This window comes from Cydia amplana, chromosome 9, assembly GCF_948474715.1.
Source record: "Cydia amplana chromosome 9, ilCydAmpl1.1, whole genome shotgun sequence".
Lineage (NCBI taxonomy): Eukaryota > Metazoa > Arthropoda > Insecta > Lepidoptera > Tortricidae > Cydia > Cydia amplana.
This window is the reverse complement of record NC_086077.1, coordinates 16071761-16085484: the sequence shown is the minus strand read 5'-3', so window position 1 is coordinate 16085484 and position 13724 is coordinate 16071761. Positions and strand designations below refer to the sequence as shown.

The window sequence follows — 13724 nt, the reverse complement described above, 5'->3', positions numbered from 1 at the left end:
AAATATGAATACGATAAGTATTTGGTGAAACGGTGATGGCCGAGTGGATCTGATGTCGGACTTTCAATCCGGAGGTTGGGTTCAAATCCTAGGTTGTACCAATGAGCTTTTCTGAACTTACGAGTAAGTATGTACGGAATATCATTTGATATAAACCACTAGACTTTCGGTGAAAGAAAAAAATCGTGAAACCAGGCACACAGAATACATCCGTTAATAAAAACAAATTTGTATGAGAAGACCGCAACCCGCATAAAGGATGATTCACGTTAGACCGGGCCGTGTCCGGGCCAGAGCTTCCGGAGCTTCGTTTTCTATGGACAGCATCACGTGAACACCTGTCATCTGTCATAGAAAAGTAAGCGCCGGAAGCTCCGGCCCGGACACGGCCCGGTCTAACGTGAGTCATCCTTAGGCCAGTGTGGGGACTATAGCGCAGCGCATGAGAGCAGGCCCGGGCCCAGCAGTGGGACGTATATGCTAAATTATTATTATTTAGGTATTTGCTGAAGCTTAGATGCAGAACAACAGCTTGTTAAAAGGAAAGACATTAGTGAAGTTAACTGATAAATCACTAAGTTTCCTAGTAGACTGCATAGTTGTAAGATATCTGCTAAACCAAACACATTAGCAGTGTTGTCTAGGCATGGAGAAGAAAAATCAGCGGAGATGACGTTTTAAAACAGTCGATCGCTAATGTCTTAAATAATTCGTTCGGATTGGATGCAATACTACTGCACTAATGCTGCCGACTACATTACTACGATAAATGTCAAATTTAATATAAATTTCTCAATAAAATTAACTTTCTGACGTTTTCTACAGCAATGCAGTGCATTATTGCGGCAGTATTGCAGCGCGATATTACTGCCAACTATTTATATTTGGGGAAGCAATGGAGTGTGCTATAGGTTCGTGTGAATGCGTATAATGACACCTCTGGAGTAGCAGTCGACCATTAGTCTCCGGAGACCTTGTGTGCCAAATTTTGTGCAGATTCCAAATTTTAATATGATTATTGTGAACTTTCATTGACTAAATAAGGGTTCCGAATTCAAACACTAAACATAAACAAGTGGCTCTGGGTCTCAGGCCCAGGGGGATAGGCGGCCATTGTCTCCAAAGCGATATTAAAATAAAACCCTACCTATAGCTTGAGAGATCGCAATTTGCAACGTATGGGTTATATATATTAGTAGATCAAATACGATTTTTATAAAAACCGTATCTCTAAATCACTCGTCTATAAATTTAAAAGGCCTAACCCTACGAAAATAAATAGCCACCATTTCTCAAATATCGAACGGAGAAGCTTCGCGCGTCTCTCCCTCGTGCGACCCATTTATAACTATAGCTGATTTACCGTCCCAGCTTAGAGCAATAATTGCTCGCCGTGATTAATTACTGTACAGTTAGCAACTAAGCTTTGTTCATGATACACACACGCTCTTATTCTCGTGAGGATTAAGTCGTTTTTGGATCATTTCGCTTGGGTACTGGTGCTCCTGGTTGTACAGTAACATTGCAATATTGCAGCCTTTGTCTTAGACGCGTGAACGCTGTGTAGAAACTTCTAATTAGTAGAACTCTGATGTTATTATAGCATTTTATATTAGATTTGTCGAATCGTTAATTTTGTTTGTGATATATCTATTGTTTCGGAGAGAGGAAACGCAACTGAAACATTTTTGTAGTCTTTATTTTCTTAATGTTCTTTATACATGTATTCAATAATAAACCTTTACAGTAGGTACATAATGGTGCTACTTTCCTGAACTAGGGCGGGAATAGGCACTTTCCGTGCCCGTTTAGAAAATTTAAAGGGCCATATGTAGTACTGTAAAGGGCCATATGAGTTCCGTGAATGACAGTCGATAGTGAGAACGTTAAGAAAAATGCATGGAGTAATTGTATAGTGCCTCTATACCGGTCACCTAAGAACTAAAAATTTCAACTGGTACCATTATAGGTAATTAGCAACTCGTGTCTTTTTAAAACTCTCACTTCGACTTTAATACAATGAAGAAGGAAGGTACATATGTGAGTGTATCCTTATAAACCTCAATTTTAATATTTATGATGACATTCTAATACTTTGTCATTACTGCAGCAGAGTTAGCTTAATCCGACTCCGTCGTATAAATCTCATGCCTGCCTGAGTGGACGCTCGAGTTGGGCGTGCAGCGGGGCGGGGCGTGCGGCGTGCATGTTAAACAAATGCAAACGTATAGGAGCGGCCTTAGTGCACGCTGCTCAAATCACTTGTGAGCCCGACGCCACGCTGCACGCCCCGCCGAACGCTCCGCTTCGAGCGTCCACTCAGGCCTTACACTTACACTTAGGTAGTTAGTTTTATTTACGTAGCTCCATACCAAATAATATTAATTAAAATCAAACTGCTATTTTATCAATTACTGCATTTGACTAGTTCTAGTCACTAAACAAGTGTGTTTAGTGACTAGAACTAGTAGCCAGTGGGCTATGACTAATTTACAAATCACTACATAGTATAAAACAAAGTCGCTTCCCGCTGTCTGTCTGTCCCTATGTATGCTTAGGTCTTTAAAACTACGCAACGGATTTTGATGCGGTTTTTTTTTAAATAGATAGAGTGATTCAAGAAGAAGGTTTATGTATAATTTATTAACCCGTGCAAAGCTAGGGCGGTTCCATAATAAAATTAAACTTACATAATTATCAGCACTACCAGACCTAGTTTCAGCCATTCGTCTTCATATGGCCCAAATTGCTGAATTTGTAAAGCAACCTTATCCATGGTGTCATAAATTCGGCGGAATGTTCGCTGCGTGACGCCATTAAACGCTAATCGTAGCCATTTTGACTTTATGGGACTGTCACAGATATTATTGGCGTTTTCGTATAAAATGTATTATTTCCTTTTACTGAATGTGGGGGGACTTTGGTTTATCTTATTCAAAACTAGCGACCCGACTCGGCTTTGCACGGGTTAACAAATTATATATAAACCTTCCCCTTGAATCATGGTATCTCTTAAAAAAACCGCATCAGCGTAGTTTTAAAGATCTAAGCATACATAGGGACAGACAGACAGCGGGAAGCGACTTTGTTTTATACTACATATGTAAGTAGTGATACGTAGTGATAGTGATAAGATTTTTTTTACATTTGACTAAGAAAGACATAGGTACCTACATACATGGTAAGTACATATGACATTTTCAATCCATTACGACATTTATTTCAAATATTTTGTATGATTATTTATACGTAGAAACAATGCATAAAAAATTCTTCTTCCGCAAAAAAAACTCATTAAAATAAATATTAAGTCCCATACAATAAACGTGATTTTTAGGGTTCCGTACCCAAAGGGTAAAAACGGGACCCTATTACTAAGACTCCGCTGTCCGTCCGTCCGTCCGTCCGTCCGTCCGTCCGTCTGTCACCAGGCTGTATCTCACGAACCGTGATAGCTAGACAGTTGAAATTTTCACAGATGATGTATTTCTGTTGCCGCTATAATAACAAATACTAAAAACAGAATAAAATAAAGATTTAAGTGGGGCTCCCATACAACAAACGTGATTTTTGACCGAAGTTAAGCAACGTCGGGCGGGGTCAGTACTTGGATGGGTGACCGTTTTTTTGCTTGTTTTGCTCTATTTTTTGTTGATGGTGCGGAACCCTCCGTGCGCGAGTCCGACTCGCACTTTGCCTGTTTTTTTTTTCCTAAAATACCCTTTCGAATCTACCGCCTACCCTCGCTGTATGCATCTCGTGCTATAACCATTACATTCCCGCTCAACGTATTTGCTCAGCACACAATTACACTAATGTGTCTCGAAACAGTCTCAGTAGGTACTCGGTACACGGGCTCTGGAATTACCGAAATTCCATCTGAGTTCTTGGAGTTCCAATGGAAATGGACTGAAATTAAGTTTGCCGGGTTTTATAGGAAATCGTAGTCGCTAACGTTTATAACTGTAATTAAATTGAATGGATCGTGGAAATTGGAATTATTATTTTACATAAGTTTTATGGTAGGTTGAAGAGGTAGCAGGCAAATAGACAAAATGACAGATGGACAAAATTTAAACAAAAACACAAATGTAATGTAACGTCACATATCATAAATTGGAGTAAAATAATAATTAGTTATTTACGATCCAAGTACGAAAATAGATAATTAGACACGAGTGGCGATAAATTAAAATACGACCGAAGGGAGTGTTTTAAATCGACACGAGTTACGATTTACCTATACGCACATGTATCGTACAACGTTTTACAGTACCTATGTATAGGTACATATGGCCCTTTAAATATTGACATAGTTGCGAGATGTTCTAATTATCGCACTAGCTCGGTAAAGTAGCCCCATGTGTACTGTAATAGTTATTTTAAATACAAGTGCGAAAAAGAGGAAATTCGAAACGAGTTGCGAATTTCCTATTCGCACGTGTATCGAACAACGTTTTACAGTACATTATGGCACTTTAAAGTTTCGACATACGCACGAAAAGTGCTATTTTTCGCACTAGTGCGGAAAAGTAGCCCCATATGTACTGAAAAGGTACATTATAAACGAACAAAGTAGCAACAGATCAAAGATGCTTATAAAGTCTTCAAAATTGCTGTCGTGTACATCGTTAAGACACCCCAGCAATCAAGTATGGCACGAATATGCACCCCCTCCCCCCTCCTCCCACCCCCAGTTACAACCGTCTTGTTTTTTGTAACCTCAAGTTCCGTCCCCCTTGTACGAACATACACCTTTGAAGTAATTCGTAATACGTTTTGCCACGATGCTCACGCCTAGTGTAACGAGACCTTGAGGCCAATTCGACACACACACACACACACATACACACATACATAATATTTTTTTGGCTTTATATGTTTCTCTCATAAATTAATTTCCTTTATTTGGAAATAATCTATTCGTATTTAGGGTTCATCCATATATAACATCACAGCAACAGGGTAAGGGCTATCGAGGCTAACCCGATTGGTTTGACGTAGGTGATGCACTTAATTTAATATAAGCCCTTATGAACATCACTTCTAATGTTTGACATACGTCGCAATGCTCTTATGTAAATTGGTGTAATAACATTCGTGAGCCGGTTCTGCATAATTGAGAAGACGCAATTATACGTGCCGTATGTATAGCTTTGCATTTTAGATAACTTACGAGGAATGAATTTCGCTATACCTTCGTTGCTATGGTGATATTTGTAATTGAGTTTTGAAATTTGAATTTTGAACTTTTCTAGAGTCTGTACGGAAAGAGAAGAGTCGTGGAATATATGGGGCCCAATACATTCCACGACTCTTCTCTTTCCGAACAGATACCTGCACAGACAGTTCCCATGAGTTGGCATTACTGCTTGAACTCGATCGCATTCTCTCTCGATCGCACCAATACAGTGCGTAGCGAGTAGTTCGAAAAATGTAGTTGTAAAAATGGAATCTTGAGCGTTGCGAGGGTTTCAAAGCACGAGAGTTAAACAAAATTTGCCCCCGAGTGAAATACAAAAATTTTCAAATTTCCACCACACCAACCCGAAGAAAATATCAACTGTAAGGTTTTGGCTGATTGGTCTAAATTCATGAAGTATTAGTAAGGGTAGGTATATTATTGTAATACTATATAATTAATTATACTTCAGTTAGGTAGGTAAGGTACATATTATAATACGTGATTAGTCGATTAAATTTGATAATCTACTGTAAGATATCAAACAAAATCAAACCAAATCAAATCCAAATGAATTAGGGAATGCTCCCGGTATTGAGTTTGTATGGCGAGAACCGGGAATTATCGGTTCCGGTTCTGTATTTGTGTGGAAAACCAGTACCGGGAGCACCGATCATCAAAATTTGCATTTGATTACTTTGCCTCACATGTGAATAAAATGCAACTTTGCTATCAGTTTTTGAACAATCAAGGGAGCCTTTACCGGTTGGTGTGGTGAAAATCCATTTGTTTTTACCGGCTACATACCGATACAAATTGCAATCTGTACCTGGAAACATTATGACTGCGAAATGAGAATTTTGACCTAAATAACTAAAAAGCGGCCAAGTGCGAGTCGGACTCGCCCATGAAGGGTTCCGTATTTAGGCGATTTATGACGTATAAAAAAAAACTACTTACTAGATCTCGTTCAAACCAATTTTCGGTGGAAGTTTACATGGTAATGTACATCATATATTTTTTTTAGTTTTATCATTCTCTTATTTTAGAAGTTACAGGGGGGGGGGGACACACATTTTACCACTTTGGAAGTGTCTCTCGCGCAAACTATTCAGTTTAGAAAAAAATGATATTTGAAACCTCAATATCATTTTTGAAGACCTATCCATACCCCACACGTATGGGTTTGATGAAAAAAAATTTTTTGAGTTTCAGTTCGAAGTATGGGGAACCCCAAAAATGTATTGTTTTTTTTTTCTATTTTTGTGTAAAAATCTTAATGCGGTTTACAGAATACATCTACTTACCAAGTTTCAACAGTATAGTTCTTATAGTTTCGGAGAAAAGTGGCTGTGACATACGGACGGACAGACAGACGGACAGACAGACAGACAGACAGACATGACGAATCTATAAGGGTTCCGTTTTTTTGGCTACGGAACCCTAAAAAATGAAGCTAAACAAAAGCCGTAAAAAGATTATACGTACCTAACGATAAAAAGGTGTGTGTAAATATAAAATGGGACATAAAAACCAAAGCGTTAAGGGTTGGTGAAGTGACCCCCCGAGGGTAGTAAAATTTCAAACCAATTCCAATGCCAAAACCATTACGAGCAGCCTGTTTACTTGATATTATAAATTTATATATATTTGTTTTTATTATTATATTTATTTACATATTTTGAATACAATCGCTCGAATCTGGTTGGTTAATAATATAAGTGATACATAATAACTCGGATCTGTTGGTTCTAATCAGCTTTTCTAGAAATTTATAATGTTACTCAACATTCTTAGAATTGACTTCATATTTAATCATGTCGAAATCATTATTTACCTATACGACAACGACTACGTATATCAATACTAAATTATTAATAATATATATATGTGGCCGAGTGGATATGACGTCCGACTTTCAATCTGGAGGTCGCGGGTTCAAATCCTGGCTCGTACCAATGAGTTTTTCGGAACTTGTGTACGAAATATCATTTGATATTTACCACTAGCTTTTTGGTGAAGGAAAACATCGTGAAGAAACCTGCATACATCTGCGAAGAAATTCTAAGGTGTATGTGAAGTCCCCTATCCGCATTGGGCTAGCGTGGGGACTATAGCCCAAGCCCTCTCGCGCATGAGAGGAGGCCTGTGCCCAGCAGTGGGACGCATATAGGCTCACATTATTAGTATTTTTTTTTTATGTTTGTAAATATGAAATAAGTTTTCGTCTTTTGGTTGTTTGGCTATCAGTGCGCAAGTTCTAGTCTCACTAGTATCTCCTACTTTTAAAGTCGGCAAACTATATAAAACTATACTAACATTTAAAAAAAACTACTTAAAAAATAATCAACAATAGAAAAAAAATCATTTAATTATATGGAGCAAATATTGGAGCAAAGTTGGATCATTTAAGGGTTCTGTAAAGGTAAACGCACACATCTGTCGAACACTTAGTTTCTGACCTACCTACACTAACCTCTAATCAAGCTTTGACTTGCCAGTTAAGACTACAAAGAACGTCCGATAGTCACAAAAGTCCTTTGTGTGACTTGTATTGTGTAATGTCTATTCCCATTCGTTACGCTATTGTTAAACTTGGACAGTTCGAAGGAAGCAGTAATTGGATGAATTGCTTTGAACTGTTATTCGTAATAATTTTATATGCAGCTTGTAATGCCTGACCATTCTAACAATGTAAAAGATTTAACTTGACGGATTGGAATGGAATAAAATCATTTTTTTTAAACCAGTCTTATAATGTAGACTACTCTTAATCCATCAAAACCAGCTCAGTAGTTAAATGTGGACCACAGAAATAAACATGCCTACCATAAATAGATAGGTATATACACTATACCATAAACATGCCTAAGATAATTATGTATTAAAATCATAAATGTCCCCGATGTCTGGTTGTAAATATGAATTCAAGATAAATATAAATTCTAGGATAAGTATAATTTATAAAGTCAGTCAAATGACTTTAGTATCTTTTTTTTTATCAAAAAATGCAAAGTTGTAGAAACAGGTATTATTACAATTTTTCCGTAGAAAAATTCATTAGCGAAAAATATTAAGTAGTACATGTATAAAATATAAATTCTAGGATATAATTTATAAAGTCAGACTTTAGCACCTATATTTTTTTTAGTTTTATCAAAAAAATGCAAAGTTGTAGAAACAGGTTTTATTACAATTTTTCCGTAGAAAAAATCATTTGCGAAAACTGTTAAGTATACAGTATGGTTACTTACTGCAAAAACGGCTGATAAATTGATTTATGTACATTTTAATTAAAAAAAAATTACGTTCACTGCAATGATTGAGGTCGATAATAACGTAACAACACAACAACACACACACACACACACACACACACACACACACACACAATAAACATAACATAATAAATGGTTTTTTACCGATCTAAATTCTTATTTTTATCATGCAAATTGCAATTTATTTCGGTTTGTTACGCAATTTCTTTTCAAAATGCTAATACTTTTTATACCAACTTGTTAACAATGTTTTATATGTTATCTTATAATTAACCTCTTATCTTATGAAAAATTACCAAAAGTTTGATAAATTTGATAAAACCTATAACTGACTAAAATAGCAATTCAATCCAAAAACCGTTCTTGGTAAAACAATATTTACTTGTAAACAAATAAATTTTTAATTATAAAGCTATTATTAACTTTATTACTCATAGGTAATCGTACTTCCATGAAATATGAAATTTTATAATTTATATTGAAATTCCCTGTAGTAGTACACATATTATAAACACCGAATATTCATAATACATATAATAAAAAATATACAGTGTAGTCTTATTAACGATACAGTTCCTCGTCTAAATTGGCCCTCGCTAAATATTTTCCCTTCTATTAAATAACATCCGCATCCTTGATTCCAACCTTGTTCATAAACAACCATTCCTGTACGGTCTAATTTGAATTCGATTGAACACGTGTTCGCAATATTGGAGACAAATAATATCTTTGAGGCTTGCTTCAGGCTCCTTTGTTCAACTATCATGATCGAGCATGCCAAGCAGAAACTACAATACTGACCCATTTTGGCCGGATTCGCTACGGACACCGCTACGAAGCACACAAACACACAAATGTTCCACTGCATTTTTAAATTCACACTATACTGTATTTTACACACGTAACATTTTCAATATATCGTAGCGGCTACGAACACGGCGGCTACGCGAGCTACAGCGTAGCGCATGACGACCGGTCAACGCTACGCAGCCCAGACGACTGAGCGCTGAGGCCACGGTATATGCTATGACTTGATATTATTGATTCTTTTAATGTTATTTTTGGATTTTACTGTATAATGATGAGTTATTATGTACATATTTTTGTTCTATTATAATATTTATATATTTTTATGGAATGCGTATATTGATTGCTACTTATATTGAAGTGCAATTTAAAATCAGGTTGTAATTTTGTGTAAATTCTTATTTCTATTTTGGCAATCTGGTGGTATATTGGTAATTCCCCGAATTATTGGAGTTAATAAACACTATTGTAACTACAGAAAATATACAAGCTTGCTTTTAAACAAATCGATAATTCCAGGAAAATACATCATAAACAGGGGTCGGACAAAAAGTGCGGATGACGTAAAAATGACGTAATCTTGCACACAGGATGATGTTTGAGTTTGTATTTAAACTTCCGTGTGACATGTAGTAACAAAGTAGTATTAATGAAGTAACAAAATAATCGTAAATAAATCCATGGAATTAATAATACAGGTGGTAGGGTGATGTAGTGAATAATAGTAGTTTATGTGACTGTACATAATGAAGGGCATTAAACACGAGTGTGGGTTTAAGAAACGAACGAAGTGAGTGATGATGCATACAGGAGCCGCATATTATGACCGGCATCGCGGTGTTCAGGGCCACTAACAACAATTATTAGTAAAATAAAACAGAAAACAAATGCGAAAATGAAGAAATTGATTTAGAACAATAATAATTATTTACCTACAGTTTGGATGGTGCAATTATTATAATTCACTTGCCCAGCTGGGAGAGTAGTATGTTCCTTTGTATTGTTTCCTTGACTTAGCTGGTAATAAGTCATTTATAACGTTAGTTGCTTTGTCACGGATATCAGGAGGCGTCGCCGAAATATCTATATCATCTTGATCGTTCATTTTATGGTTTAAATTCAACAAATTGAACAATTTTATGCAACAAAACAAATTTTAACCTGTAATGGCAGTATTGAAAAGTTTTCTGGCAGTTGTCATAGTTTTTTTTTTAATTCAGAGACAAACTAGAGTCGGCCCCAACTATCATATCGTTCGATATCTTACTTACGTGCGACATTTGTCAAATTTGTTTGAAAATTAACAATTCATTTCGAACTAAACGTCATCTCGACTGATAAAATAGAGGTCAAATCAAATTTCTTTGTTTTTCAAAGATCTTCGAAATTTGAATGCATAATATTATCGAAATCGATGTTATTATTTAGCAATAATAACATTGTTACAGATAAGAAATTGGTTCTAACAAAACAGTATATTTTTATGGTGGTCATAATGTGTGGTTCTTGGACGCATCATGGAGGGTTTATGATATTTGGGTAGATAAAATAAATTTCACGGAACTTGCTACAATATTCGAGTAAAGATGACATTTTAGAGCGTTTTCTTATACATTAGTAAATATAAATTTTAGCTAAATATAATCGTGAAGATACAATAGCTAAACAATAACGAAGTCAATTTACTGTTCATCTGATTGACAATGTGTCAGTCAAAAACGTACTTTCTCATTTCAAGTGGCGATATCGTTTAATAAAGAGGTTGATAAGTGATAAGTGATAATTGTTTATGAAAATCAAAAATACTATTTGAAATCATCCTATAAGTGGTTTGACGTCATCCGCACTTTTTGTCCGACCCCTGATCATAAATATATTAAATATAATATGCTTTATATATATATATATATATTGACAACAGATTTACGATGTATTTCTGTTGCAAATTATTGAAACAATGTAACTTAATATCATCATCATCTTCATTCATCTTCAGTTAATGACATAATACTTCCTAATAACGAACAACTAGGTATATATGTACGCATAGTCAGTATCAAAAGTAGTATTTAATAGCTGAACAAAAAGAGTTATAATTCTATGTGTAGATCAGTTAGACTGTGACAGTGACATATATAGAGGTACTTTTAAATAAATAAATAAATATTATAGGACATTCTTACACAGATTGACTAAGTCCCACAGTAAGCTCAGGAAGGCTTGTGTTATGGGTACTCAGACAACGATATATATATAATATACGAATACATAGAAAATTCAATCATTTAATTTATTTTATTTAAATTAAATGCCCTTACCAGGATTCGAACCCAGGACCGCGGCTTAACGTCACTACCCACTAGGCCAGACCAGTCATCAAAACTTTAGAACGCCAACTGAAGAGATATATTTAGAAAATAATTAAAGGAAAATAAAGGGTGAAGGATACTTTTGTTGATTTTAATTAGATTGTGTAGGCCGTGCAAAATTAGACATAAATTGGTTTATAAATACAGGGTGCTTCCTGTAACAGGAGCAATAAATTAAACTAAAGGCTGTACTCCTCAAACTGACCAACATTTGTTCAGCAACTTTAAAAAAATATGAATCCTTTAGACTTCGTCTTTTTCATACAAAATAAATATTGCCTTCAATGTACGTTGACATCAGTGTGTTTGACGTAGCTTGTCACGCTTTAAACATAACAAAATTTGCAATACATTGCGTCTTAGAATAAACTTAAAAGTGTAATAAAAATCAAAACATGAGTTATTTTCAAAAGTTGCTGAACAAATGTTGGTCAGTTTGAGGAGTACAGCCTACAGTTTAATTTATTGCTCCTGTTACAGGAAGCACCCTGTATAACCCTCCTACGGCAGTCGTGGAAAAAAATGCCTATTTTAAGAATAGACAAAGCAAATCTTATACCTTTAAACGAGCAATTCTTGTATATAATTCGGTGATCTCGGAAACGGCTCTAGCGATTTCGACGAAATTTGCTATATGGGGGATTTTCGGGGGCGAAAAATCGATCTAGCTGGGTCTTATCTCTGGGAAAGCGCGCATTTTTGAGTTTTTGTAATGTTTTCCCCCAGATATTATGTTAAAAGTATAGAATGGTGTATATTACTCAGTTATGCTTTTCGAATTTATTGTACCTATCTATACCTCTCTTTCGTACCCATGACACACGACTGAGCTTACTGAAATTGTCCTATAATATTACTTTATTTATATTTCTTTAGGTTGTTTTGAATTTTTGATTTTAATCCAAAATAGACACAGAGAATTTTGGCTTAGCAGGACAGAATGTATCCCAGAAAATGGATACAATATCCATCCAAAACACTGTTTGATCATAAATGATGATATTTCCATATATTTCATGTAGCTAACGCTTGTATGTACAAGGATTATATTATAAGGACAAAATGTATAAGCATAAACGTGAGATCAAAGAGATGGAACACATTAGTGCATTAACAAGAAAATTACATATTTTTACCTCAGAGGAAGAACGACCTAAAACCATAATACTTGATACACGATTGCAATACGAATTGCCGAGACATAAGATTTGAAACGGTGTGACTATTTAGGTAGATATGTAGCTGTATGGATTATCTGGATTGAAGTTACATATTTAAGTTATCCTTCCAAAAAAATGAAAATCTCTATATAATTCTTATGAAAATGATATATGATATATCATTTTACTACCAAAAGGCATTAGTAAGATTAATGTAATACATAAGTATATACGAGTAAGTAACATGATGTTATTAAATAATGGTAAGTACCTACAAAGATGGTCATATTACAATAAGTGAGTCATAATATTCTGCCCCTAACGGCGTAGAAATATTACAATTAAGTTGCTATACCTACTTGATTATTGCTAACATATATAACACAATAATTACATAAGCAGATTTTATAAATCTTATAATTATCTAAGTACTTATTGGCACAATATTTAATTCAGGTTTCAATTACAATATATTTCATTTATATCAGGTAAAAGTATTTATTTTGCTCCAGGATCGGATTAATTTAGAAATAATTAGTTTTCAAAAATATAATTCATATATCTCATTTACTTATTGTGTTTAATATAACGTATCTACTTTGCTCCATCTCGTAAACTTATAAGGTACCTATAAGATATACTTACATGGGGTTATAAGTTATTAACTATTACCTCTAAGTAAAGTTTTATAAACTTACTCTATTGCCTACCCATGAGGGATTTTTAAATGTTTTGGAGTTGAGTGAAACTATAACGTAATTTCGGATAATACAGCGTCCATTCCACTGTACACAACTTTTAAGCATACAGTATTATTATCACAACAAAAAAAACTGTAATAAAACTTATCATTTCTAATTAGAACATTTAATTAAACAACTAAACAGTTGAATAAACGCTCGCTTACTACGTCGCTTTAATAAGGCAC

At 35.0% G+C, this 13724-nt stretch overlaps 1 protein-coding gene across 1 annotated transcript in view; it reads right to left on the bottom strand.

Moving 5' to 3' along the window:
* LOC134651240 (uncharacterized) overlaps positions 1–9461 on the bottom strand; it is a 120002-nt gene extending 110541 nt beyond the window's left edge. Inside the window, exon 1 of the mRNA XM_063506304.1 lies at positions 9262–9461. Coding sequence (XP_063362374.1) covers positions 9262–9328 — 67 coding nt within the window. The 5' untranslated portion in view covers positions 9329–9461. The remainder of the gene's footprint in view (positions 1–9261) is intronic.
* Positions 9462–13724: the final 4263 nt, after the last annotated feature.